The 27881-nt window shown below is 43.9% G+C and overlaps 7 protein-coding genes and 1 long non-coding RNA gene across 19 annotated transcripts; 4 read left to right on the plus strand and 4 right to left on the minus strand.

Annotated features, from left to right (window-relative positions):
* Window positions 1-15: 15 nt before the first annotated feature.
* Window positions 16-889, plus strand: LOC135429647 (uncharacterized). The gene is made up of 2 exons (XR_010436436.1): window positions 16-793; window positions 851-889. It is a non-coding gene; the product is annotated as an uncharacterized LOC135429647 (long non-coding RNA).
* Window positions 428-11035, minus strand: Zasp67 (Z band alternatively spliced PDZ-motif protein 67). 12 transcript variants are annotated; one of them, XR_010436435.1, is made up of 10 exons: window positions 10857-11029; window positions 8376-8527; window positions 7855-8304; window positions 7540-7789; window positions 6896-7475; window positions 6615-6796; window positions 4815-5032; window positions 4075-4130; window positions 3063-3101; window positions 2788-2859 (listed from the first exon to the last, which is right to left on the minus strand). XR_010436435.1 is itself a non-coding variant. In XM_064684007.1 (9 exons), exons 1-9 carry the CDS (start codon window positions 10953-10955, stop codon window positions 2694-2696), a joined length of 1974 nt encoding a protein of 657 aa, XP_064540077.1. In that variant the 5' UTR covers window positions 10956-11031; the 3' UTR covers window positions 2559-2693. The 12 variants fall into 12 exon arrangements, 11 of the variants coding, with proteins under 11 accessions (XP_064540082.1, XP_064540077.1, XP_064540079.1 ...); XM_064684007.1 differs by lacking the exon at window positions 4815-5032 and having other exon boundaries at window positions 2559-2859; window positions 10857-11031; XM_064684008.1 differs by lacking the exon at window positions 3063-3101 and having other exon boundaries at window positions 2771-2859.
* A 307-nt stretch (window positions 11036-11342) lies between these two features.
* Ilp1 (Insulin-like peptide 1) lies at window positions 11343-12055 on the plus strand. Its single transcript, XM_064684022.1, has one exon. The coding sequence runs from the start codon at window positions 11591-11593 to the stop codon at window positions 12041-12043; it is 453 nt and encodes a 150-aa protein (XP_064540092.1). The 5' UTR covers window positions 11343-11590; the 3' UTR covers window positions 12044-12055.
* Window positions 12056-12202: 147 nt separating this feature from the next.
* LOC135429640 (acid sphingomyelinase-like phosphodiesterase 3b) lies at window positions 12203-22498 on the plus strand. The gene is made up of 5 exons (XM_064684017.1): window positions 12203-12485; window positions 19564-20270; window positions 21251-21446; window positions 21511-21802; window positions 21876-22498. The coding sequence occupies exons 1-5, from the start codon at window positions 12404-12406 to the stop codon at window positions 22201-22203; spliced, it is 1605 nt and encodes a 534-aa protein (XP_064540087.1). The 5' UTR covers window positions 12203-12403; the 3' UTR covers window positions 22204-22498.
* On the plus strand, window positions 14661-15323 carry Ilp2 (Insulin-like peptide 2). Its single transcript, XM_064684023.1, has 2 exons — window positions 14661-14847; window positions 14915-15323. The coding sequence occupies exons 1-2, from the start codon at window positions 14679-14681 to the stop codon at window positions 15151-15153; spliced, it is 408 nt and encodes a 135-aa protein (XP_064540093.1). The 5' UTR covers window positions 14661-14678; the 3' UTR covers window positions 15154-15323.
* Window positions 16505-17207, minus strand: Ilp3 (Insulin-like peptide 3). Its single transcript, XM_064683932.1, has 2 exons — window positions 16982-17207; window positions 16505-16909 (listed from the first exon to the last, which is right to left on the minus strand). Exons 1-2 carry the CDS (start codon window positions 17145-17147, stop codon window positions 16668-16670), a joined length of 408 nt encoding a protein of 135 aa, XP_064540002.1. The 5' UTR covers window positions 17148-17207; the 3' UTR covers window positions 16505-16667.
* On the minus strand, window positions 18601-19149 carry Ilp4 (Insulin-like peptide 4). The gene is made up of 2 exons (XM_064683976.1): window positions 18954-19149; window positions 18601-18894 (listed from the first exon to the last, which is right to left on the minus strand). Exons 1-2 carry the CDS (start codon window positions 19108-19110, stop codon window positions 18653-18655), a joined length of 399 nt encoding a protein of 132 aa, XP_064540046.1. The 5' UTR covers window positions 19111-19149; the 3' UTR covers window positions 18601-18652.
* Window positions 22499-24903: 2405 nt separating the features above from the next.
* On the minus strand, window positions 24904-27749 carry LOC135429639 (modular serine protease-like). The gene is made up of 4 exons (XM_064684016.1): window positions 27593-27749; window positions 26457-26766; window positions 25361-26398; window positions 24904-25289 (listed from the first exon to the last, which is right to left on the minus strand). The coding sequence occupies exons 1-4, from the start codon at window positions 27633-27635 to the stop codon at window positions 25010-25012; spliced, it is 1671 nt and encodes a 556-aa protein (XP_064540086.1). The 5' UTR covers window positions 27636-27749; the 3' UTR covers window positions 24904-25009.
* Between the last annotated feature and the right edge of the window lie 132 nt (window positions 27750-27881).

A 27881-nucleotide genomic window follows, 5' to 3' on the forward strand; every position in this document is an offset into this window, starting at 1 on the left:
CACATTTAACAAACAAACAAAAAAAAAAAGAGAAATTAAAATTTAAAGACAAAGCAAAAGAGAAGAGAAAATGTTCGCGTACTTCGCTTAGCGCACACTTTTAAAGTGAATGCTCCGTTGTGACGTAGCCGCTGTAAGTTTTGCCTTTTTTTTGAAACAACCTATTGTATACTTATTGTCTTATTAGTCGTAGTCATCCAATATATCCATTCGGAGCGAGCGCCGCTGCGAGCCTAAACTATTTTTATGTAACTTGCATGTACTTGTACTCGTACGATACTTACTCATAAGTAGTTGTTGTCTAGTTTGTTTTATTCAAATTCAAATAAAATACAAAATTATATCAAATACAATTCGTTTTATTTGCATAAAGAATGGACAACTGTGCCTCAAGGTTAAATAAAAGACTAAATACACAGTATGAACATACAATTACGTCACAAGCTTATATATCATGTGTACTTGGTTGGATTGGACGGGTCAGCGGACTGGCAGAGAGCATTTATCCAGAGAGTGAGCAGTATGGATATTCATCGTCATACATACATATAAACATGGAGTGCAGGTTGCAGCTAAACCGATGAGCGAGCATGCGTTAAGCCATTGGTTGTAACATCTTTGATCCCGTTATCCAAGGCACAAACGAAGAGAGCGAGCATAGTGGATGGGGTGTGAGCGATTTCTTAGTTGTCACTGTATTAGTGCAAATGCCGGCTTAGCGTAGGCGGCAGCTTGGTGAGAGCATTTAGTCTGTGCGCATTAGACTATTTGATCGGTCGCGTCCGCTGTGCAGGTGTAAAATCACTTTCGTACAAAGTTAAATTATTAATATTGTGTTAAACTTGCTTAGTTTGTGTAAAGTGCGATATATATTTATATTCCAATCGTTCTCCGCCCTTGAAGATCAGTTTAATAATCGTCTACTTACATAATCGTAAAATTAGTTGTGCTGAGTTTTTTCAAAAATGGAAAAAAATCGAAGCCTACGGAGAGTGAGTGAGAATAAGAAAGAGAGCATGTGAGTATAATAAAGCTGTTCTTGAGCCATTGAGTATTTATTTTCTTGTTATACCCTTGCTGAAGGTATTTGAATTTTGCTCGTGAAAGAATGAAGAGTGAACATCAACGCCGAGTTGTTGTCTGACAAATGCTCTTTTTAGACTTTAAGCTCTCTTGACTTTGTCAATCAAATATTCACAAAGGATACGCTCTTCGCTACGTACTAAAATTTAGATTGGTTGTGAATTTTAATTAAATTTTTTGTTCATTCTTTTTTGAGCTATAGCATATCAAGCTCCATTAACTTTGTCCAATTCTAACCCATAGACATAGTTTTATTTTTAGATTGGTTCTGTATATACAGTTTATTTTACATTTTTTGGCAAATATTTAAACATCGCAAATCCCAACCTTATCAAAAGGAATAGCCCCTCCCAAATGTATATTTACCGTTATCAGCAACATGCTTGCCTTGCAGCAGGCGCATTACTGACGCTTGTGCTTTACCTTTAGTCAAAGCTCGGCATAACTCAACATTTTCAACTCAAGCTCACGGCAAGTTGAAAGCTCGCCAAAAAAAGCTGTCCCAAAACATTTGAGTGTTTCGAATTTCAACTCCACTCAAAGGACTATGCCAACATGTTGTGTGCGACTGTGTGTGTGTGTGTGTGTGGGGACTAGGACAGCAGTGATAATGCGAAGTCAAAATGCCAACATATTGTGACAGTGACAGTTCAGGACGAGACGCCATCAACGTCGCGTCGTCAAGTGCTCCGTGGACGCAACTCGTGAGTGCTTCGACAACTACGTAACGTGATAAGCAATAAGCCGCAAGCAGCAGGACGCGAACTTGCCGCGTTTTTACGACTTTTCACTTTAGACGCAGAAAAATGGCTAATAATTTGGTAACCGTGTCCGTTAACGCGAACGTAACCGTGGCATTAACAGCCGTCTGCGAGGGCAAGTGAAATGTGCGCAACCTACGACCCGGCACAACGTGACAGCCATTCAGAATCTGAATTTGATGTGCGATGTGCGAGTGTGTGCGTGTGTGTGCGTGTGTGTGTTTGTGTGTGTGTTCTCATAACTAAATACGAGTTTATTGTTATATTGTGCTGCTGGCTGTCATTTTGCAATTTGGTTTCATTTCGTTTACAGGCCAATTCATTTGCTTTAACATATGCAAATTCCAAGAGCTTGTCGCACACACAATACACCCACACACTCCCACACACACACACTCACCCACACACACACACACACACACACACAGAGTGTGCTGTGCCGCGTGTTTATGCAAAAGAAAATTGCAAGAGCAGCGCCCTGCGGCGGCTGCCGACATGCACGACAATTCGCCGCCTCGTCTGACACTTGGCATATTACACATACGCCATGTTGCACATACACAAATTATGTAATAACACATTAGGCGCCTTAGCGACAACAACAACAACAACAACAACAACAGCAAAGGCTACAGCTACAACAATGACACTGATAATGATGTTGACCTTTGACACAGACTTGTGCTCCCGTCAAACACTTATGCACATAACATATTCATAGTTCTTGTCCATATATATTTCTTGAGCTGCTTATTGTTAGAGTATTATTTGTTTGTTTGTTCATTTGTGTATTTGAATTTAACAGAGCTTTTTCTTTTTTATGTTGGGCTAAATTGGGTGCATTGAATTCTATGACTGCAACGCTTGGCGTATATCCGATTCGGCTGCCACGAGCGGGGCACGCACCTCAATGCCACGCACTGGCGCCCTGTCCAGATGATGTATGATTTTGTATACCTCGCTGCGATTGAGGTCGATTTTGCGCTCCGGTTTTTGGTACTTCATAAAGTTGACCCTGCGGAGGGAACAAGCCAAAGCTGTCGTAAGAAAGAGCTCAAACAAGCGGGCGAGGGGGTGGAGGATATTTGGGTAGCAGGACTTGCAAAGGGGAGAGACATGCATGTGCATTTAAATAAGTGCTGCTGGTCACGTTTGGAGCACTCTTGAGCTCTCCGTCCGGTTGCCAGGGCATGCAATGAACCGTGTGACAAAACTAACCTGTGCGCTGCCTTGGCCACGCTGAGACTCTGCAGCTCCCTGTGGGCGAGGAATTGAACCGAAAACGAAGCAAAAACGTAACCAGAAACAAACTGAAAACAACATGACAGTCGGTCGCAACCGACTGCACAAAATACCCTGTTCACAAGTACCCCCAGTGGATCGCTCTGTGGCCTTCCTGTTAAATTTGGTCAGTCTAGTTCTTTAATTATGAAGTAAAGACATTTTTCCGATTTGCGAATATATACATATTTAAGGTTTCAAGTCTTTAAAGGCAAAGGAGTATATTAATACCAAGCAGTCGACAAGTGTCTGCTTGCCTATCGAGTTGGTGACTCTAAAACTGTTAGCCCAGTTACCTTTAAACTGTGTTTTTTAAGTAAACATCGATCCTTGAAATTTTTAAAGTGTGCGATTTATACATTTTCGCAGTCTGCCCGCCCCTTGATGGGCATGGTCAAGCAATTGTAAGACTTTTACTCAATGGGTGCGAGTCTTACAAATATTTTCGATGATTCGGATAGAATTTAGTCTGTCCTTAGTCCTTAGTTCGTCTGTGTCTAGGTTTGCCTTTGTACATAAAATTTCTTTCAAATTTCCAACATGATTTATTCCAATTTAAATGAACTATCTTTACATACTTTCACTAATTTAAATTGGTGCATCTTTAGAAAACTGAAAGAAAAGCCTTTCAGGCATAAAAATGTAATTGCATAAACAATGTTCGGCTTAGATTTAGCTTCAATCCGTTTGATTAAAAGCCGAACAGCCTTTCAAGTCTTTAGCTAACGGACACAAAGAGCCCAGTCTAAACTTCTTTGGACTTTGTGAACAGGGTATAAAAAACGTAAGCGTAAACGTAATCGTTACCGAAATTGAAGTGAATGTATTGCCCCCAGTGGTTAAGTACAAGACAAGGGCGGGCCGAAATGCAGGCAAACGATGTTAGCCTTATTAGCAGAAGGAGTTGCAGTCGCCGTCGCAGTCGCCGTCGCAGTCAAAGTCAACTTACCTGAAACGCTGGCGTGTTATGTGCTCGCCATTGAATAAACGATTCCAAAATGCAATCTATGAAAGAGAGAAGCGAGACGAGGCATGCATATAAGGAAAAATCTGAAAAAAAATAGTGCATAAAAAAGAAGAAGAATGCCACAGAAACGTGCAACCAGAACTGGCAAAGTCAAATCAACTGCAGGCCAAGACAAAAATGGTAACAAGAGACGAAGACAGAGACAGACAGAAAGTCAGCAAGACAGAGAGACGGTCGTTGAAAATGATAATGTTAATGAAAGTGCATCCTTTTGTGCTGGCTGCAGATTGCGAATTGCGGATGCTGTCACAACTCCATCATAGCAATAATACCTGGCATCGTAGCCCAGCAACGGGCTCTCGTAGGGGCAGCTGCTAATGCGCAAAATTATGAAGGCGAAGCGTTTGTGCGTCGATGTAAGCGTGCCCCATGCAAAAATGAGAGATGAGCATGAGTATATGGTGGCACGATAAGGGGAAAGGGAAAGTGGGGAAGGGCGACTGTGACTGTGACCATGGCAATATGGCATTATGATGGCAATATGACCAAAGCAATGCCAGGACACAATATGGGTTTTAGCAAATGTCAATTGCAATGTCGTCGGTGATGATGATCAAAAAGAGTGAGAGAGAGGGGGGGAGGCTGGGCAGCAAGAAGAAGTAGAAGGAGTATGGGAATATGGGATAGGAAAATTGAATTGAAAATTTTCGTGCAATACCCACCCCAGCGTGCTGCCCGTTATAAGCTCCGCCTGGGCGCTCAGTGTTTCGGCTATGAATTCATCATTGTAGGCATCCTTGGGTCTGTACCAGCGCCTGCCGCCGGGCAGCACCAAAGGACGCTCCGATGATGGCGTCAGGGGACCAAAGGCGCGCTTCGAACGCCTGGGATTGTTTTTGCGCACCAAATGCTCCTCGAGCTCCTCAATGACATTGTGTTTCTGGCATGTCACATCGCATCCCAGAAAAACCAACCCAGCACAGCACAGCAAACGCAACGAAACGCAACGCAATGCAGCACACAAGATCCCACAGAGACAGAGAAGATGTTCAGAGATTTTTGTTTATAGTGAAACAGAGAAAGAGAGAGAGAGAGAGAGGGAAAGAGAGAGTGTGTGTGAGAAGTGAAGTGAAAATTTGTGCAGTGGTTTTCGGTTCGGTTTATTCTGCGTTGGTTTTTCTGGCTGTCACGCTGCCTACTAATTGTCTTTTGGTTTCTGCCCTTTCCCTTTCCCTTTGCTGTGCCCCGCCCCGCCCCGGCCCGACTCAAGCTCGATTCTCCATTTCTTCGGACTCATTTATTTAACTGGCAGTTAGTCGCTGTGTGCACTGAATTTGTGTGTACAACAATCGTTTGGTGGCAATTTATCAAAATTGAAACTCGATTTAAGCTAAGCTAAGCTAACTACACTTGGAAGCGCACATTATGCTGCAAGTAGACAAAAGACAAAAACCAAATGGCATTTTAGTTAATTTGATTTCTCGAGTTGACCAGTGCAAATGGCCAGGAAAATACAGCAAAAAATTGGGTCTGAGGCATGTCAGAAATGGAGGCGGAGGCGGAGGCAGAGGCAGAAACATGGACTGCGACTGCGGCTGAGATGAGGCACAGCTGGCCAGTAAAAAAATAAAAATTTAACACTAACTCAAGGCTAAAGTCGAGCTATAACGACTCTCACATAACCTGTATATAAAGCTTAAGTGGGTGCCCAATTGCATGGAAACTTTTTGGTATGAAAATTTATATGAATGTGTTTAAGGCTGCCAACAGGGCTGCAAAGCCGAGAGCAACATAAACAAACTGAGTTTAAGTTTAGTTCATGAACTTGGCTCAAATTTGAAAAGAAAGCGAAAGAGCCTGCATGTTCAACTTTGCCTTAAGTCACAAATATATTTTCATTGGGCATTTCATATGCGTCAATAAAACTAAATAGAAGATTAGAACCAGCGAGCTGTCTTTTAGTTCGGTTCTTAAACTAGTTTGAACCACTCATCAACCCAGTCGTTGGTTCAAACCTTGATCTGTCAAATATTTTCAAAACTTTTATACAACATTTCTTTGTAATATATAAATGAACCCAGATGTTTACTATATGCAAGCTATCCGTAAAATTCCGTGCATAAAACTGGCAACTATCAAAATAGGTTGAATACATGAAATGTTCGAGGCTTCAGTAAAATATATATATACATATATTTAAAGAAGAGTATGCTTCGATTCGGTCTTCGCTTTGACTTTTTCCAGGACAAACTAGTTCGATTAAAGGTAATAACTAATTGGGAAAAACGGTCTTGAACCGGTTCGGTTCGACTGATTTGCAGCCCTGGTTTCTATATAAACAACTGTGAAGAGCATAGAACTGTGGAGCTCGAGCTGAAGCCACATCTTCAGCCCATGCTTGGGGCAATTTCTCAGACAGACACAAGAACTGGCTAAGCCCTGAGCAGACTTTATACGCTCGTGTATACTCTTTAGCTGGGTCGCCCGAATGCCGCATGAGCTTGAGGAGTTGTTCAGCTTACCTTTTGCTTCTTGAAGCAGAGCTCCTCGCTGAGCTGCTCCTCCAGTTGGCGATTGTCGCCATTCGAGAGCGAAATTTCTGCCACTTCCAGGTCATTGGCATCGCATTTATCCTCATTATTTTCAGGTGCTGTCGTCCCTTCCGGCTGCAGCTGCTCCCTGCCAGCCGCAGAATTGGACAGAGCTGTGTGTGTGTGTGTTTGTGTGTGGGGTGGAATATGCAAAGTGTGCCATTAGAAAAATTTAATTACTGTAACCTCGGCCATAACTTTCGAGCCGGCACCTTCATACTCGCCATGTGGCTCGTCCTCCTCGGCTGTCGACAGTTCCGCCTGCTGCCCATCGATTTGCTGCTCCTGCTGCTGCTGTTGTTGCTCCTGTTGATGCAGCTTAAATGTGGGCAGCAGCTCGGCCAGCTGCTTGGTCACCGCGTCCAGGGTCGATTGTATGGTCGAGGGCAGCGTGGAGAGGGCCGCGAGCTGTTTTTGCACATCGGCCAGTTGTTTTTCCAGTGCCAGTTCCTCATCGGTTTTGGGCGGAGTTGCCGCATCGGCCTCGGGCTGCAGCTCGTTAGGCTCAGCCGGGGCTGTTTGTTTAGCTGCCTCTTGCTCCTCCTCCCCTGCCTCGGCCTCTTCGGACACCTCTTTGGACGCATCCGCTTTCTCTAACTGCTCGCCTTCCGTTTCCTCGGGCGCGTCCTCCTTGTTGTTGCTGGTGTTGCCATTGTCTGGCAATTGTTCCAGGTTCGGCACTTCGCTGTCCGTGGGCAGCGGCTCCTCCTCTGGCTGCTCCACTGGTTGCTCGACCTGCGCCTCCTCCTGCGGCGGTGGGGTCACTTCCTTTGGCGCTGGCGGAGCTTCCGGCTGTCACAGGCTTAAGTTGGTGCCTGTTCAGTGTCTTTTTTTTATTTCATGCAACGCTACTCACCATGGGCGATTTGTCGCGTGGCGCCGACTTGACTATCTTCACCTTGTAGGCATTGGCCTTGTGCCGTTCCGCCTCCAGCTGTTGCTTGCTCTTGGGCACCGGACGATCGGGTCGCTGCAGGAACGTCGACCATTTGCGATTCTCCTTCTCCTTTTCCAGCTTCGTTTTGGTCACCTCCTCGTTGAGGGAGCGCAGCACATCGCTGGTCATGCAGACGCCCGGCTTGGGAAAGATTCTATAGAAATTAACGCTATGATATTGATGCAGGTTAAGGTCGCTCCATGTCGGTGGCAGCAACAGCTGCTGTCAACGCACCCAAGCACATTGTGCTCCTTTAGGACCTCTGATTCGCCGGACAGCACAGCGGCAATTTCCTCTTCCACCAACTTAATTTCCGTCTGCTCCGACATCGCTGAGCACGGACGATCGGGCAAATCGGGCAAATAAAGGCTATCCACGTGTATGCCCCCATGCTGCTGCTCCCGTTCCTGCTCCTGCCTCTGCTCCTGCTCGACGTTGTTGTCGTTGCCATGCGAATGCATTTCCGTCATTGCGCTACGACATACCAGCTCCACATTCGCCTCCAGTTGCGCAATCTCGACCTGTTCCTGTTCCGGAATGAGCGCTTTTGTGGCTTCCGTTAACGACGGCAGCGGCGATGCGGATGCGGTTGGCGACTGCCCAGGCGTTGGTGACTTGGTCAACGAACTCGCACTCAATGGGAACCTCTTGGGGCCATCGTAGGGCGCCTCCTCCTCGCGTTCGCTGCCAGGCAAACGTGTCAGCTGAAGGGTTAAGCCTAATGATAAATGGCCAATTGGGGCCGTCGGACTTACCGATGGACGCCAAAGTAGAAGACGCTGCCGCTGCTCATGATTAGGCGATGGGCCTCGTCATGGGTTAGGGGCGTGGCAGCCGTGTCATTGATACGCACAATCACATCCTCGACGCACAGGCCCGCCTCCTCGGCGATGCTGCCCTCCGCGACCTGTCGTACATGGAGACAGCGAACAAGAGAGAGAACGGGAGAAAGATAGAGATAGAGAGAGAGCGTGAGAGATATAGAGAAAGATACGGAAAGTGTTGCAGATACAAAATCAATTATCTGGCGTCGCGCGTGCAAAGTGCATATAAATAAAATGCGCGCAAAATGTCAACAAAAACACAAATGGAAAGAACAGAATCGGTGCGGGGCGTGGCGGGTCGGGGCGAGGTGCTGCGGCAAATGCCTCGACCAAGACAATGCCACTGTATGTGGCACGCTGCATGCGGGTTGCTTTATAAATTAATACATCACGGATAATAAAAGTTTTTTACAATCAGTTTATAAGCATGTTGCCCCCCCCCCCCCCCCCCCCCCTCACCCTTTCACCAACTATTCAGCTCATAAAAGTTGCTGAAGTTTTATAATTTTCAAACCAAACACAAAATTGTTTAATGGACTTTGTTTTTGAGTGTTGGAAAATGTCGTTATTAGAGTAGACGTTAATTAAACTTTACCAGAATTTTTAAGTGTTATATACTTATATCGAGTACGTTGAAAAATAGGGAATATGAGAGATAAATGTGTAAAACATAATTTACATTTTATCTAATCTAATCTATATAGCATTAAAGAAATTTGTAGATGCAATATGAGAGATATATGTATATATAAGTAGAAAATATTTAGATAAATTATTATTTTGGAATAATTGAAAGTATTTAAAATAATTTTATATGCAACAGGAGAGATATAAGGGTAGAAAATATTTTAGATACATTAATATTATGGAAAAATTGAGAAGCCCATTTTAAATGTTGTTATTAATTTCAAAAATGTTTTCAAATATAATAGAAAGCTAGTTTAATAGAACTCTTTACTGCCCACAAAGGGCTTTTAGATCAACATCATATTAATTTAGCAAAATGAGGCTGTTTAAGCTAACTTTTTTGTTTTCGTTTAGCAAATGAATTGAAAAACTCCTTTATAGAGGTGTTGACAACATTTAAACATTTTTTATACACGCTTTTAGGGAATTGAAAATAGTTTGAATAGTATTTTTCCTATCAGCTTCTCTATGTCAATCAACCCTCGCACGCATTTGCATGTGTCTTTCTATCTGTGTGTCGCTGTATGCCAATTAAAATAAGAGTGTTGTCGTATGCGCTCGACTAGCAGATACCCTAAAGCCAGCGCCGTGCAGCGGTGCTTGCTTGACTTCGGTGTTTGTGGTCCGATTTTTACGATATATTCTGGTTCTAAAGTTGGCAAACAAATCTATGTAATTACTAAAGCGCAAGGTTCTATCCTTAAAAATCAGTATTCTATTACCAAGACATCAACTTACGGAATAGGGGAATAGCTATACAAAAAGTAAGATATTCTTAATCGATTTGGAGACATGTTTGTCAATATAACTGTTAAATTATAAGAGTTAGATAGACCAAACTTGCTGTGTCGGCTCTCGGATAGTAACTAATAGTAGTATTTCCCAGTTTTAATTGAAAACAGATCTGCAAATCGATATTTATCGATATGTGATAATGAGAGGAGACATCGAAACAAATGATATCCTCCTTCTGCTTATGATGGGAGAATATATTAGAATATATACTCCAAATTAGAATCGACTCCGACCTTTTGGGTTGAGAGACGCTTTCTTCAGCCTGTTGCATACTTATGCACAAAACCAATATACCCGCTTTATACATTGTTAATGCGTTCGTTGTATAAAATTGCAATTTGTTGCTATTTTTGCAAATAGTTGATTATTTATGTTGTTGTTGCCGCTTTTGTTGCTGCTGCTTTTCAACACATTTGCTAATTCGTCGAGCGATGATAAATCGCAGATGAGACACAATTAAAATTGAAATAAATTTATTGCATTCACATTATGCGGCTCATTAGCAGAAAAATGCATTGCGCCCAGACGATTAGACAAATAGCCGCAACGATGTACTCTCTGCGCCGAGTTTACTTTAATTAACAAAATTCGCAAATAAGCCCAAAAGCAACAGGCAGCAAATGCGAACGCGAATGCGAATGCAAATTGCAACTGCAAATAAATAAACACACGCACTGAGTTACATAATTGGCTCGAACGTTGAAATATTTGCAATTAATTTGCGGCACATTGTTGCAAAACTGAATATGCAACAATAATTGCAATGTGGCAGGCAGCCTGGCAGGTGGGCGGACGGTCAACTGCGGCTGCCTTTGTTGTGGCTGCGCTCAGGTAGCTTTGGCTCGCACACAAAGGTGACTGCAGTTGATTATTATCACTATCACTATTATTATTACTATAACTATTATTAAACTTGCGGACGTGGCTAACCTTAACCACAGTCAGTGGATAATCGTAGTCGGCGCCACCGACAAGCCGGAAGCCCCACGGCACATTATCAAAGCGACACATTTTAATATCGATCACCATTTTTGAACTCTTGAATAACAACTGCGACGGCGACTGCGACTGCAACTGCAACTGCGACCGTTTGCTGCAACGTTGGCGACCAACTGTTGACTCGATTGTATTTTCCACAATCGACAATTTAACTTCGAACTATCGATTGCCAGCGGCAGCGGCAACAGCCACAGATCGAAGCGCTTTGGCACATTGCCGCCAGCCGAATGAAGCATACTTTTCAGCTCTAAAATTACACACGCACACACATGCATGCTAATGAAGCTGCCACGCACACCCACACACACACACTGGCTGCCTCTCTGTGTGGCAGCAGAGGTAATCCTTAGGGACAGCCGTCACAGCCTTTTAGTGTTAAGTCGCAGGCAGCTGCCTTGGGGAGAGTGTGCGTGTGTGTGCGTGGGTTGGGTGTGAGTTGTTGTTGTTTTTAGGCATGCTTTGCCGTGGCATGCCCCAATATGTATGCCAAATGTGTATGCAACCAAAAAGTGCATTGAACCGCCGCAATGCTGGGCATGTTGCTGCTGCCACTGCATGTGGCATGTTGCATGTGGCATGTGGCATGTGGTAGCGCGCACACGTATAAATAGCGGCCGTTGCCAGCAGCATTCAGGCAAAACGCTCGCAACAGGCCCGCCCGCAATATGTTGGACAATAGCGCATCTCATGCACCTGCCAGAGGCCAGCGCCAATTGCTGATGCTGCTGCTGCTGCTGCTGATAGCACTGGGCAGCAGCTGTTGCCACGCCGCCGCCGCCGCCGACGGCTTCAGCGTCGCCCATTTGCTGCGAGAGGGCAAACACAAGCTGTGCGGCCAGGCGCTGAACGATGCAATGGACATGGTCTGTGTGAATGGCTACAATACCATACCGAAAAAGCGATTGGAGTCGCCACCGGAAATGGGCATCGATGCGGACCAGTTGCAATTACGGCCAGGTGCTGGCTATGCGCTGAGTCCATTGCTGTCCAGCATTTATGGCGCCGAGGTGCTCATCAAGACGCGACGCCTCCGGCGGCAGGCTGGCGGTGGCATCTATGATGAATGCTGTCGCAATGCCTGCACCTATCCGGAACTCTTGTCCTATTGTCGCCAATAAAGGACACACACACACGCACGCACGCACACACACGCACGCACGCAGACACACGCATACACACATATACGTTATACTCATACTCGCGATACTGTACTCGTAAACGTAATCATAATCGTAATCATAATCGTTATCGTAATCACTTATTTATGCAGCACAAAATTTAGCTAATGAATAAAAGTAAAACTGTGCAAAAAGTTTCACGGCTCAGCAGAAAGCTAAAGCAAAAGTTACTGACGAAATTTCCATTCCGACCCATTCACACGGCACAAGAGAAACCACCTATTTCCTGCTCCACAGCCTACACCGCCAGCAACACCTGCCCCCCAAGACCCCATCCCCTCCCGCAAAGACAGCAGCTAAATGACTAACTTCAGCTTCAGCTGGTTGTTAGCAGCGTTTCTGCCGCTCCTGTGGATGCCAGATGAGGCCAACGCCCGCATCGGTAAGTAAAGACAGAACAAGGAAACTGCTAGAAATCAAGCTGCATGACTCTAAGCTACCCTGTGTTAAATCTATTTAAAAAATATGTGTATATGTGCTCACAGCCTGGACTGCAAGCCCAAAGAAAAATGGTCTCTGTGGCTCGGTTAACGATTTGAGCCAACTCTCTGCCCTGTGGTTCACCTCGTTCACCTGCTTGTTTTCTATTTCTATTTAATATTTATTTTATTTTACAATCTTTATTAGAAACAAAGCAATTGGTCTTGTTCCCTTCATTTCAGGCCTAGTGACAAGATTCAAACCAACTTCCTGCATTCGTTTCGTGAACCTTGTACATATTTTAACAGCTACCCAAAGAGCCTGAAATGAAAACTTTGTCTGGAATAATATTTATTTTGTTTCACACTTAAATATGAATAAAACAAATTGTTATGTTGTCACGCTGGTTCGATCCTTAAATCTTATGCCTAGTGAAGAGATTCGTTCCAACTTTCTTCCCTTTTATTGCGGCTTGTGAACATAGTTTAATATTTAAATAGTTTAATATGAAATAAAGGCTTTGTCGTAAGCAATATTTATTTTGCATTACATTTTCAAATAAACTTAAAAACAATTTGGTTCGTTGTCAGATGGCTTAATCCCTACATTAAGAAAAAAGGTTTGAACAAACCTTCTGCCTTGAGGCTCGGCTCGTGATTCTAGTTCAGTTTAAAAAGATAGATAGTTCCACTTTAAATAAATGCCTAAAAATCCATAAATGAAAACTTTGTGTTACATTATTATATAAATACACATGTATGCTGATTATAATGTTATTTGTTGTCCAGGGTTTCGATCCTTATACTTTATAATCTATCCCAACCTCCTGCTTTCAGGTACGGTTTGTGAACTTGTTTTTAATTTGAATAAATATTCAAAGACTCCGAAATGAAACATTGTGTTGAATTATATTTGTAGTATAAATTAAAAAAAATTATTTTCTTGTCACGTGCGGCTCGATCCCTATATTCAATGCTCATTAAGAAGAGTTTAACCCAACTTCCTGCCTTGCGGTTCGATTCGTGAACCTGGTTTTCCAGGATTTTCATATATTTTCAATATTTGAGCGAGAGATTTTTATTTTTAATTTACAATTGCACGTTGTACTGAAAATATTGCAAGCCGTAGATATTTTCATATACAAAATGCGGGCTAGATTTGTTGGATATCCCAAATATGGTTGGGGCCCAAGTTGTTAATGCTTTGCTGCTGGCTCTTCAATAAGATTAAAATCAAACCATTTTTAAAGAAAACTATGCTGCGAATCGGGCTTAACTCTTCGTTATTCTCTAATTTCTAGTCTCGAGCCGGTAAGACTCAATGCTAACTTGATAAAAACAATGCAATGAAATTAAATTACCTAAATATGACTTGGCTTAATGCGCTTCACCCCACAATTGTTCTTTTGTTTGTTTTCCTTTGGCAAACACATGAATATAGGTTCTAATGCATAGGGGAAATCTACAGCTTCTTTTTACACATTTGTTTGTTCGTTTTTGTTTTTGTTTGAAATCTCTCCCCAGAGGGACAAACATTAAATTTTGTGATAATGGGTACATTGGATTGTGCGTTAGATTGAGACTGAGTTTTTAGCAGATGCTGCTGCTAGTTGGGGCAGGGGTAGAAAAGTGGAAAAGTAGAATGGTAGTGTTATGGACTTGGACAAATTATTGTAGCTGGTTGGCAGTAGAAACTAACTACAAATAGAGTGACCCCCCTTTGGGGGTTGGGCTACAGGGTATGTTGGCTGAAACAACTCATTTGGTATTCATAAATGCAGGTTCGCAAACGCCAGAACCTTGCGTTGTCCTTTAACGCCCAAATTGTTTAATTGGCTGACAAAGACGCAAGACAAACCCCCCTCCAAAACGAGCTAGTGTGCCCCACGCATAGGAATGCCGCCCACACGGCGAGTGGGGCGAAATTTGCATAAGCCAACGAAAAGTGAACGCTGACATTGAACGAATTTAGCAAGCAGCTACTCGAGAATGCACTCAACTTGTCCCAATAACCTTTAACACAATTTGACACCAATGTAGTTGGACTTGCCACATGCCCCACCCCAGCGGGTGCCCGATATGCCATTAACGGTATATAAGCGTGCGGCAGCGAGTGTGCCAGCATCAGTTCCATAGCGTAGCCTAATCCCAGTACAATGTGCAAGTCAATTTCCGTGTCGCTCGCATTCCTGTTCGCCATCTGCGTCCTGGCAGCTGCCAGTTCGCACGGCGAGATGCGCCTGTGCAGCGTTCGGCTGAACGACATGCTGAGCACGCTCTGTGACAAAGGATTCAATCGCCTGATTCCCCAGAAACGCAACTCGCGTAAGTATACGCATCTGCAGGGTGTTCGCAGTAGCTAATCCTTTGTCAATTTGTTGATGTGCTGCAGGCCTCATGGACCTGGACCCACTCGATCCCATTCAGTATATCGAGGAGAAGGAAATGCCCTCGTCATCCGCCGAGCTCCTTACCTATCCCATGGCCAATTCGCGCCTGCGCAACATCTACCAGGAGAATGTTCTCAACTCGCTGACCGCCACCCGGCGTCGCACCCGTGAGGGCATCGTCGACGAGTGCTGCAGAAGGTCCTGCAAACTCAATGAATTAATGGCTTACTGCGCCGCCTAGATTTTCGGCATAGAACTTGCCCACACTTCAAGCACCGCGATCAGAGTACATTTTGGAACATAGACAGAACCTTGAATTTCTACTCCCTCTATATTGTATTTACTTTGTGCAATCCACAAGTTGTATTTATATTATAAATGCTTAAAATAAAAACCAGCTGCATAAACAAATTCTGACATAGAAAATCGGAAGCTTATACATATAATATATATAATAATTCGGCATATGTCTGAAGAGAACTTAGCTCGAAACTTAGGAAGACTGTGCTTCAGTAAGTGTAGAGCTCCGATAAACCGTTGAAGCCTTATCTTTGTTCCTAATTAAAGGTAAAAACATATTCCCATCGAATCTAATTCATATGAATCTATAAACGTAATATAATTCTTCTATATTTTAGTGAACTATTTAGTTCACTACTCTCTCTCTCTCTCTCTCTCTCTCTCTCAGTTTCCTATAAATAACCTGTTTTTTTGTTTTTCATTTTGGCAAATAAAAAGAAAGGATGCTGGTTCTAATTTCAGGCCCTACATAGTGCACGCATAATATTAGACGAAAGCTTTAGTAGCCAACGGCTACTTTTGTTTTGTCTAATTAGCTTCAAACTTATTTTCAAAGCTCTGCATAAGAACTTAATGAATACGTGTTTCAGCGATTTGGGAAATTCCACCCACAACAGAAGTTTTTGTGAACCATCCGATCTTCAAAATCATTTTCGAAGATCTTTGTGAGAATTTATTGAATAGGTGGCACGGGCAAGGCCGGGATATACCTGCTAGCATCCTATATAGACATAGGTCAACATTTGCCACTCCCATAACTTTGACCGAATTTCAAGTCTAACCGTCTGACGTAACTGACCGTCTAAATTTGGCAACATTCTTCTTGCTTATATGTTTTTTCCGATTTGCATAAAACTTATTTTCAAAGCTCTACATAGCAACTTTTTGTATATGTGTTTTGGGAAATTTCGCACGCAACCGTGGTAAATTGGCGGAAAACAGTTGTATGCAAGTTTTTTGTTTACCGTGCGATCGGTTTCAAACTTATTTCCAAAGATCTTTGAGAGAATTTATTTTATGCGTACCACGGGCAAGGCCGATGTATACCCGCTAGTAGAATATAAAGAAGATAGGGCAAAAGAGATAGTGATGGACCCGGGCTTTGTTGTCTTTGTTTTTGACTACAGTCTCGCAATTTCCGAACATAACCTAGTTTTAGGTGCCTCATCAGTTTTGTCGATCTATTTCTATTTTTCTGCTCGACTAGCACATTATACGTGTTTGGAGACAGTTTCAAATATAATTGTTATAATTAGCTTTTGGTAATATAATATCCTTGCAAGATGCACAAATGTTCGTCTTAGTTATTTTATTTTACCACAATTAACGGGTCTAGCCATAGTTAATATATTCACATGCATACACATAGATAAGTATTTATACACTTCGGAGCTAGCAATCATGAGCTGGTCTTAGTCTAATCCACAACGGAATGCAGTGCCATGTCCATGTCATTTAGTTGTTTTCGGGTTTCTTGCAGTAGTAGTTGAGTTCCTCAATGGTGCACGATTTGCGGCAGCATTCGTCGTGCACGCCGTAGCGTCGGCGTCGTGTTTTCACCAGGTGATGGCCGCTCTCACCCAGCAGGGCGCGCAGCAAGGGCTGCGACTGCAGATCCAGATCCGCGTACGAGCCTAGATCCAAGTCCGCGTCCGCATCCGAATTCTCATTATCGATGCCATTAAAAGACTGCCGCACTGCCAACACCCAATTTGAAGTGCTTGAGTTGGATTACGTTCCAGTGGCAGGGCCAGGGGCAAAACACTTACCATAGGAGCGCTTCATCTTGGTGTTGTAGCCATACATACACATCTGCTCCAGCATTTCGGGCAGCTCGGTGCCGCACAGCCGCATCGACTGCACGTGCAGCACCAGCAGCAGCAGCAGCGCCACGCTGCAGATTATACCATGCAATTTGGAGCACTTGAAGCCCATGGCGAAGCCCAGTTACGACCAACTCGTATCGGCCACGTCAATAAACAGACCACAACTGTGCCCTGCCAGGCGGCACAGCAGCGTTTTATATGTTAACCAAACGCTGGCGCGGATCCGCTGCAGCCATCTCCACTGAGCACACTGTCAGGCGGCGTTAGGTGAAGTGTCAGTTGGTCGGGGACTACCCATAGCCTTGGCTGGCTATGTGTGGGAGGCTTTTACTCATATCAGCTGACGTCTTTGTTTATGTTTTTCCGTCAAATAATAATTACGCGCAGATCGCAGACTGTGGAAAAACAAACTGAAGTGTGCCCCGCCCCATCCCCTGTTGCACCTTGCTATGCCCTGCTTTTCGCTTAATGTTGTTTACCTATGCTCTAGCAGAGGGCATTAAAGTTTTTCTGAAAACAAGTTAAAGTGCTCTTTTCGGAAATGCGCGACTAGGAGATGCCCTAAGCTGCTTTTGCAGTAAAAATTCCTTCTATAAATCATGCTGTGTTGCTTCCGTTTACCCGAGAAATAATTTCGGTATTTAAAGTCTGATCTTATTAGCCCCAATCTACCTTTAAGATATCTCTGCGAATGTGGGGTGGGGTAGGGTACACGAAACCTACCTACCACCAAGTTTTATGTATCTAACTATTAAAACCGATATATATCGATATAATACAAATGGTACGGGAGATCTTTCTCAGATCGCAGCAAATCTTCTACCTTCTGATTGTTACATACATTTGCACGAAATGATTATACCCTTCTACACATTTTCAATGGGATCAGGGTATATCGAGTACACTGACTACATAGCTTATACAGATCCAAAGTAAACAACTAAAATGTACTTGATTATAACCAAACAAAAGCAAATTTCTATCTTAAGTTTTGTCTAATTAAAATAGTTAACAGCCTGTTCTTAAAATAGACGCTGGCATAAACATAGCAAGCAGCTTAACATGGCATAGCTCTAATGCACAACAGCGAACTGTTCTGTTATTAACAGAGTCCGCTGTGTTATGTGTAAATTGAAGTAATAAATAATAAAAACTGAATGTTTATTAAAACTGCACTCAGTCTGCCATTGTTAGAGTATAAAGAATTCAACGTAAGTCCTTTGTCAGCCTGTTGTTCTTTCAAAAACACAACGTCATCTAATTAAAAATTCAAAATTTTCATTATTGTTCCGAGAATGCAAGGGCATAGAATTCCCATTGACGTGGAAATGGGGGGAATGTGCCCGCCCGCTCGGCTGGTGGGCCAATTCGAGCGGGAGGCGTTCTTTGGGCCAGAAGATGCCTTTTGTTTGTTGCTATTGTTATCGAGTAACTTTATTGCTTCCATGAAATATTACAATAAAACATTGCGAAATTATAATTAAAAGTATATTTTTTGGGGGGGTGGGATTAAATGTAGTTGAATGAATTCGCAAAAGTCGATTCGCTTTTGGTTCGTCGTGTCAGAGTTGCCCGCCAGCCAGCCATACCATGTCCAATCGATTGGTTGCCCCGCTAGGCGCAGTATTCCAGGATGTCGTCGTAGCTGCAGCCCTGTTTGCAGCACTCGTGCGTTATCCTGCGACGTGGGCGTCGCAGCTCACGTGTAGCGCCGTCAGGCTCATTGATTAGGTGGCGGTCCTCCAGTCCTCCAGCCGGTACCGGTTGATCGGTGGTTCCATCCAGTTGTTGCCTCAGTGCCAGGAGATGCCATTTGCGCCGCAGCGCCTGCTCGGGAGTCCGGGGGCTACGGTCCGCTTGAAAGCTGAATGTGAGTAGGCAGAATATTGTATGGTATGGGGCGTTGTCCACTTACAATCGCGTTTGATTCTGCGTGAAAATCCATTAACACATATCAGGTCAAGGGCCTCGTTGAGTGCGTCGCCGCACAGCTTCTTCCTGCCGTCGACCTGCTGCCACAGCTGCGACATGGCGACCAGCAGCAGCAGCGCCAGACTGAAACGCAAACTCATCTTGCTGTCATACAAATCCCGATCGCCAGTCTCCAGTCTTCTTCCAGTTTTAGTTCCACTTCCAGTTCCAGTCTCGGTCCCACTCTCTCACTAACCGGACGGTTGCGTATCCTTTTTCCTGTCGCTCGACTCGCGGCTCGACTCAGGCTCTCGCTTACAAATTGATCAGTGCGCATGCCAACGCCAACTGATTTGTGGACTCGCCGATGATCACCACAAAGGCTCGCCGTCGCAATCAAGTGTGACTTCTTGACTTCTGCCAGGTAGAGACGGTAGTCGGTGTCGCGGGTCGCGGTTCGGTCGGGTCAGTTGGGTCAATTGCAGGCAAATCTTTTGCGCCGGGTTTTTACAGCCAGCCGGCCAGCATGGCCTTTCCCGTTCAGGAATTGCCCAACGGGCTGCCCCTTTAATCCGCAGCCTCTAATTTTCTCTGACTCTCCACTGCATTTACAGGCTACTTCTGGCACATCAGCGACCTGCATCTGGACACACATTACTCCACACAGGGCGATATCTACAAAAGCTGCTGGCAGCTGGCGCACACCAGCGCCTCCGTCGCCTCCAATGGGCGCCAGGAGACGGAGACAGAGTCGCCGGGTCCGTTTGGCAACCACAACTGCGATAGTCCCTGGAGTCTCGTCGAGTCAGCGGTCAAGACCATGAAGGCCAAGCAGGGCGACAATGTGGAGTTTGTGCTCTGGACCGGCGACGCCCTCTCGCACTCCGCTCAGGCACGCTCCGAGCATGTGCAGCTCGAGACATTGCGCAACATCACCGAACTGCTGGGACGCAGCTTCTCCTCGCCCTTCATATTCCCCGTGCTGGGCCACGAGGACGGCAGCAGCGGCCTCCACAAGTACAAACAAATGGGCGAACTCTGGCGCCACTGGCTGCCCACAGAGGCACTCGTCACGTTCGAGCAGGGCGGCTACTATTCCATCGAGCAAACCAAAAGCCGTCTCCGCATCATTGCCCTGAACACCAACTTTATGCGATACGAGCTCCTCTCCGAGGCCAAGCAGTCGGACAGCCTGCGCTGGTCGGCTGACTACTATGTGAAGCCCAGTCGCACAATGTCCGGCCAGGATCAACTGCAGGCCGAGCAACAGTGGCTGTGGCTGGATGAGGTGCTGGCCAAGTCGAGGGACAAACAGGAAACGGTAGGCAGACAAATGATTTGTCATACAATTCAACGGGTATACATATATTGGAAAAGGTAGGAAACATCTGGTTAGCTCAGAATGAACATTAATTATTTTCCAGGACAACGTGTCGATATGTCCGTCTATAATATCAGAGAATATTTTGTATTTAGATAATGTTTTTCAAATGTAGGTAACAGGCAGAAGGAAGCATCTCCGACCCTATAAACTAAATCAAAAGCCGAGACAATCTAGACATGTCTGTCTATCTGGCCATCCGTCTGTCCGTATCTATTAAGGTGTCGTGTTGCTTCTGGACTAGAGTAGTATATACGGATCCAGTATCGTTATTTTAATGCTAGATACCTTTTTATAATCTATTAAAAAATCTACTAAATAAAGGGTATCCCCTAGTCGGGCACTCCTGACTAGTTAACTGTTACTTGATTTATGTTTATTTTAGGTTACTATTTTAAAAAAGACTACACTCACATATATCATATGCAGAGTGCGGTTATTTTTTCGATAACTTCACTCGATTTCCCAAAATCGATCAATATCGATTTTCAACAATCGGGTTGGAAGCCAAATAATACATTTATTTTAATTATTATATAAATTAAAAAGTTTCGAAATTTTTGGTAACTTCCAAGTCGGGCAAAACCGAAAGGTCCTTCATTTTTTAGCTTAAGACTTTTTCTCTTATTTTATTTTTCTGAATTACACCTTTTAGTATTATTTTAATTTGAATTCGAATGGAAAAACATTTATATTAAATTTAATCAATCAAGTACAAGTGTTGGGTAGTTATTATTTATATTTTTTTTTTCGCGCGATTCCCGATTAAATGTGCTGCATTCGACCTATTATTATTTGTTCTATGTGCACACCCTAGTTTTCTGTTGTTCTTTTACCTAAATTTGATGAGTTTGGGGAATACAAGACATATACATATATACTCTAAGCTTGTTTATCTTGCCAACGCTTGTTCGATGAAGGTGTACATAGTCGGACACATGCCGCCGGGCGTGGATGAGCGCTACGTGGGACCGCAGCATCGTGGCCAGCTGATCTTCACGGAACGCAACAATAGACGCTATCTGGAGCTGGTGCGCAAGCATGCCTCGGTCATCCAGGGCCAGTTCTTTGGGCATCTGCACTCGGACACCTTTCGGCTAATCTACGATGATCAGGGTACGTGTGAGCAGGTCAAACCAATCCTATAGTGAATAGCATATGAAACCTTGCTTATGCGCAGGCACGCCGATTTCGTGGCTGATGATAGCGCCGTCGGTGGTGCCGCGCAAGGAGGGTATTGGCGCCTCCAATAATCCAGCGCTGCGTCTATACAAGTTCGACACGGGCAGCGGCCAGGTGCTGGACTATACGCAATATTGGCTGGACTTGTCGCTGGCCAATCGCGCCAACGAGCCTCTCTGGCAGTCCGAGTACAATCTGACGCATTATTATGCGCTCGGCGACATTTCGGCCATAACGCTGCACAACTTTGCGGAGCGTTTCACCGGCAAGGATGCCTCTTGGTTTAGCAGGTAGCCAGCCCAACCAGGCGCAACTCTCTGCTGCTTCACAGATGCTTAGCTGTTTGCCTCGGTCTAATTGCAGATATCATCGCGCCAATGCCGTCAGATTTCAGTCCGGCACCGCCTGTCTGGGCCGTTGCATGCTCAATCATTATTGCGCAATCACGCGCCTGGACTACGACGAGTTCCGGCTGTGTCTGGAGTCGGAGCAGCTGCCGTTGCAGAGTCATGCGGCCGTTGCCGTGCTCAGCAGCTGCAGCTGTGCCCTGCTCTCGCTGCTCCTGGCGCTCAGCTTCCTCTGCTGCTTTCGGGAGTACAGTCTGAACTGGCTGCTGCGGCTGATCGAGCCGGGCGTGTTGCCCCCAAGGCCGTACACCAACAACAGCAACCCCAACCCAGCGAATTTATAAGTAAACGATTTACGAGTTTAGCCAGACAGGATGACCTTTGGCATCAACTGGGCCCCTCCCCCCATCTTAAGCTGGATGCAGGCGCACTCTTCCTATTCAAATATCGCGCTATTTAAATCTCTCAACTTATGCTGTCCGTGTGTGTGTGTTTGCTTGTGCATGTGTGTGTTCGTGTCTGTGTGTGCATGTGTGCGTCTGTATGCCAGCCATATCATATGTGTGTGTGATAAAATTCGTCTATTATTATGAATACTATTAAATGTATATGAAAATAAACGCAAATTATTAATGTTAACTCGGCTTTATTTTCGATAAATATTTAAGCAACAAATTGTGGCATAAATAAATGTGTTAATTTGCGCAAGCAACTCGGCAGTTAAATAAACGCTATGGGGCAAGGGACGGGTCGCGGGCCCGGGCACAGGCATGCCTTTCTTTTTATGGGCAACTCCATTAAACTGCAAAAACCGCAGCGTCCATATTAAAACAGTGGCCATGCGGCAAGTGTGGCAAGTGCGGCAGCCGTGGCAGTGGCAAAGACAATTCGAAGCCAAGCCGTGCGGCAGTCATCGGGCAGGCCGCTGACATACACACATCATGAGTAATGCATGAGTTGCCACCGAAATGAATGCCAAGCTTGTTGCATGCCACAGCCTCAGCAGCGACAGCCTCCGCCTCAATTTGCCCAACCGCTGCATGCGTGACACTCGCTACGTGCTGGCCAAGTAAATTATTGGTGCAAATCTACGATAACATTTGATATTGGCGAAAATGTTCAACCTGCTTTTACTACCCCCGCACCCCCCACCTCCCCTGAATCCACCCACTACCTGCTCCAGGGGGCTGCTGGTTTATTGCTGTTCCTGTTGCCGTTGCATACTTTCGGGCGTTTCGGTTTATCAGGCTCATCAAAGTTGCAGCTGCAACAGCTGCAAGAGCGGCAACTGCAGCTGACACTGCAACACCCGCAGTCATTAAAGTTTATTAAGAAATTTGAGAAACTCTTAGTCAATCTTAGATTCGCACCCCTTGACAATTCGCACACGCTGCCGCCCCCCTGGACAAACTGTTTTTTGGTTTTTGCGGCTTCTGCAATTTGCCAAAGTTTCCCCCTCAGCACTTGGATTGGATTCGCTTTTGGGGTTACGCTATATGGTTTCCCCACCATATTTACCCATCCATTTAGCTTCTGCGCACAGACGATAGTCCAAAAATTATATATATTTAATAAAAAACGCTCACAAAACTAAGCAAATTCTTATCAACTTTGCTCGCACTGAAGCAACTGCTAGAAGTGCGCGACGGTGTAATACCCTGTAAGCAGGGACTTTGTCAAACGTATTGATGTGTACGATAGATTAATTATCCATTTTTTTTTGGGATATGGAGATATCATGCATAAATTTATAATACGAAAATTTACTTAGGATAATGCGCTGTGACCATCAATTAATGTACGCACGACATAGAAATAGCTCCTGATGTATAAAGTATTAAGGAAAATTCTGACCCAGAAAACTCCGGATAATTCATGGTTTGTATGTGTATATGAATGTATGTACATATGAATGTATTTTTTTGTACATATATATGTGTGAATATTCGCTACATCAAGCGCAGGCCATGTTTATTTTAGTTGCTTTGCAACTTTAAAAGAAAGATATTTTAATTGCTTTCTTCCGCGATTCTCAGGAAATCATGTAGGCCTTGTTTGGAACGGTAGCTTCAACGGTGGAGAATAATGTTGCCAGATTTAGATGCCAAATTTATCTAGAAGACAAACCATGAACAAATACCCAAGCCTCTTGAAAATCGGGTGAAATTTGACCAAGTTATAGGGATGAGTAATGTTGACCAATGTCTAAATAGGATATTTAAGGGTACGATTTGTACATGAATTTCAACAAAAAATAATGTTGTCAGATTTAGATGGCAAATTGATCTAAATGCCAAACCAGAAATAAAGACCCAAACCTCGTGTAATTCGGATGAGATTTGATTTAATTATTATTGAAAATGGGTAAAAGGGGTATAATGTATTTGTGCAAATGTATGTAACAGACAGAAGGAAGCATCTCCGACCCTATAAAGTATATACATATATTCTTGATCAGCATCAATTGTTTTTGATTCAATTTGGATAAATAATAAGAGCTAGAGTCACCAAATTGATATGTTGCTTCTAGAATAGTATACATATCAAGTCTCTTTCATTTTATAGCTATCGCTATCTCCCAGCTACCACCACAAAGCTATAAATCAAGTTAATAAGCCACCAATTTAAGCCACAATTGAAATGCAATTAACTTTTTGAGAATACACGACTATTTTATAGTACAATAAGATGTACTACTAAAAACATGTACATGTACATGTACATGCGCGTCCGCTTCGAATTCTATCAACAGCATTGCAATTGCGATTGTATAGTTTTCTGTGCTACTATTTTAATTCGTTTTTTTCTCAGAAAGGATTAATAATTAGTGTAGCTGTTGGGTAGAGGCGGCGACAAGTAGCGTGGTCTGATGCGAGTTCGAACCCTACCGAGGAAACTATTTTTTTGTTATTTGGCTGGTGTGGCTGTTGAGTAGAGGCGGCAGCAAATAATGTGGTCAGTTGAGAGTTCAAACCCTGCCAAGGGAACTTTTTTGTTAAATTTATCTTTATTTCTACTAAAGCAAAAGAGCGCGTAGCGCGAACTGCATTAGGTGTTGGAAGAAGAGGTTCAGGGTATCCCCTAGTCGGGAGCTCCCGACTAGAACCTCTTACTTGTTATTTATTTTTCAATCAAATTACAGTCAAGTGTTCAAGAACTTTGCTCGGTCTTAGCTATTTCATTTTTGATACCGCTGAGAAAAGCTTGAATATTATATTTGCCCGATTCGCTGGCCACAAAGTGTGTTAGGGTGTACTTCCCGTTCTCATACAGCGTCAGCCCCTCACCCAACTGTTGCTTACTGAAGTCTCCAGAACTCTCGACCTCTGCAAGATCTGCCTGAATTGCTGTCAAGCAAACGGGTCGGACCAGAGCACCTAGTTTAAAGGGTTTAACCAAAGTAACTAAAGCTGTCTTCTGCCCCGTGATGCTGTAATATATTAGAAATTAAAGTAAAGATCAGTATATGCATACCTCAAAGCTATTTCCTTTAATACTTACAGCGCGACCAAATTTATATCCAAAATGTTGTGTAGAATATAGCCATGTTCCTCATTCTGATTGAAGTCGACATTGTGATTGCCCTCAGCGATGGTGTATTCAATATGTGAATGTCTTTCAGACATATTCGAAAAGCAGTCCGCTGCCGTAATTACAATATACGGTGTTAGTATGGTGCCCAAGCATCTGAAGTTATAGTTCGGCTGGACTCTTGAGCTGCGCTGAAAGATGCTCACAGACCAGGGAGTGGTGTCGGGATGTTGCGGAGATTTGACACCACAGACGGGCTCACAAGTTGGATTGGCCTCTTCAACAACCCACACGCCATCCTCATTGCAGCTGTGTCGACCCAATTGATTGGCATGCGATTTGGCCCTAAAGCCTGGCCCACAAGTTACCAACAATTTGGTGTCCTTCATGAGCGCATTTTGTTTGCAATCCAAAACATCCCTATTGGAAACGCACTGCGTCGCATAGCTGATGTTGCGTACAATCGGGCTTTGACCGCAGACACGAATGCAGACTGAGGGGAGTGAATCAGATCCCATCCACTTGCCGTTCTCGCATTTATTGATACTGGATCCAAGAATCTCGTAGCCGCTTTCACAAGTCAGGGACACAATGGTTTGGTCCGGCACCTCGTCATCTGGCCTGAACGTAAATTGTGAAAAGTATTCCTCCACTCGCATAGCCTTTACGGTCTTCAAGGGGCAAGAGTGGGTCCACCAGACGTAGGGGGCTGGCGCATACTCCGCATCAGTTGGATCAAATAAGACTGTGTTAGGTTGTGGTTCCTTCTTGAGGCATACTTCGGGTATTTCGTCGCTTGCATCGGGACAGTCGATAATCCGATTGCAGAGACCGTTTCCATTGATGCAGGCGCCAGTCTCGCAGCGAAACGAACCGAGGGGACATATGCTGGCTCCGCACACATCCGGATACTCGTCGTCACCGTTGGGACAATCCCTATGGCCATCGCACAATTGACTCCACTTCAGGCACCTGTCGTCATCCTTGCATTGCAGTGCATAAAAGTCGCTATACAGAGACTTGTTATATCATGTCTGTCGCTATCTAATCTGAACCCAAGTCTCACCTGCAGCTACCTGTCAATTTGGCTAGCAATTTGTCCATGCTTTCCCCATACGCACACAAATATTTATTTTCATCGCTTTTATCCCAACAATCGTAGTCCCCATTGCATGTCTGCTGCTCGGGCACACAGCCGCCGTAGCAGCAGCGAAAGAAATTCTCTCCACAGGTTGTGTTATAGCAGGTATTGAAGATCTCATCGCTGCCGTCTGCGCAATTCTTGACACCGTCGCACTTCAGTGTGCCATTAATGCAGTCGCCATTCTGGCACGCAAATTGATCTGAAGTGCACGTACTCAGCGGTCCGGCTGCAACTGTTCAGGGAGAAGTAATTCTCTTTTTATAAAAAACCTTATAATATGTTAATTAAATGCAACCACTTCATGGTCAAACGGTGACTGTGTAGGGAGAAGCAAGCGATAAGCAAGGCTTTCGTGCATCTCATATTTTTAGTTAGTTAGATATATATATATACATATATATATATTATTATATAATAGTATAACAGTAAACTGATTAAATGCGAATACTCAATGGCCCCACTGTAACTCTTAAGAGAGAAGCAAGCGATAAGTTATCCTTTTCGTATGATCCACATCTGTATCCAAGTACATTTTTATTTTATACAAGTCTTTCGAAAGACAAGTCAAACGAAAGACCTTTCAAGACCTGAACATTAACTCAAAAATGTAATCGTATAATCCACATTTCAAAATTCTCAAAAAATCGCACAGAAGCTAAGTCGCTTTATTAGATAATATCTGTTTTCATTACGGTTTGCCGGCAAGCAAATATGTAAAGAGAAAAGCTTAGTTTGGGGAGATAACTTGAAGAAACAGAAAACTTGTTCACACGAATTACGAACCTAATTTTCGATCGTTATTTCATATGGCAGCTTTATGTTATAGCAGGACGGACCTACGCAAAATTTTGGGTAGATAGCTTTAGAATTGAAAGACAAGTTCGAATACAAAGAGACGGAGAGACAAGCATATATATACCATATGGGTTCGGAGATGTGTCCTTCTATGCGCTACACGTTTGAAGACAACATTTTAATATGCTCTACCAGGGATAAGCATTGATTTTTTATCCAAAATTCAAATCGAATCATAATGACAAAAGTATATTTTTACTTACCTAGTGCAAATGCTGCCAACACTGTTACAATGACTGATAACATTATTCAGTAATATATATGCATGTATATATATATACATAAAAACTGATAAGGTCTACGATTAATAAAAACGTATCAAGCACCCCCGGTTTTAAAGACGCACAGCTCGCTTCAAGCTGTCTACATCGACTGATCAGTTTGAAACTGCAATCTGAAGCTTTTCAAAAATATTTTATTGGAATTGAAAGCGAGTTCAATGATTAAACACAAGATGGCGGTATGCATGATCCCAAAGAGCATCTTAATTTA

Source organism: Drosophila montana, unplaced genomic scaffold, assembly GCF_035044405.1.
Source record: "Drosophila montana isolate Dmon_TW-CO22-7 unplaced genomic scaffold, ASM3504440v1 contig_2668_1, whole genome shotgun sequence".
Classification (NCBI taxonomy): Eukaryota; Metazoa; Arthropoda; class Insecta; order Diptera; family Drosophilidae; genus Drosophila; species Drosophila montana.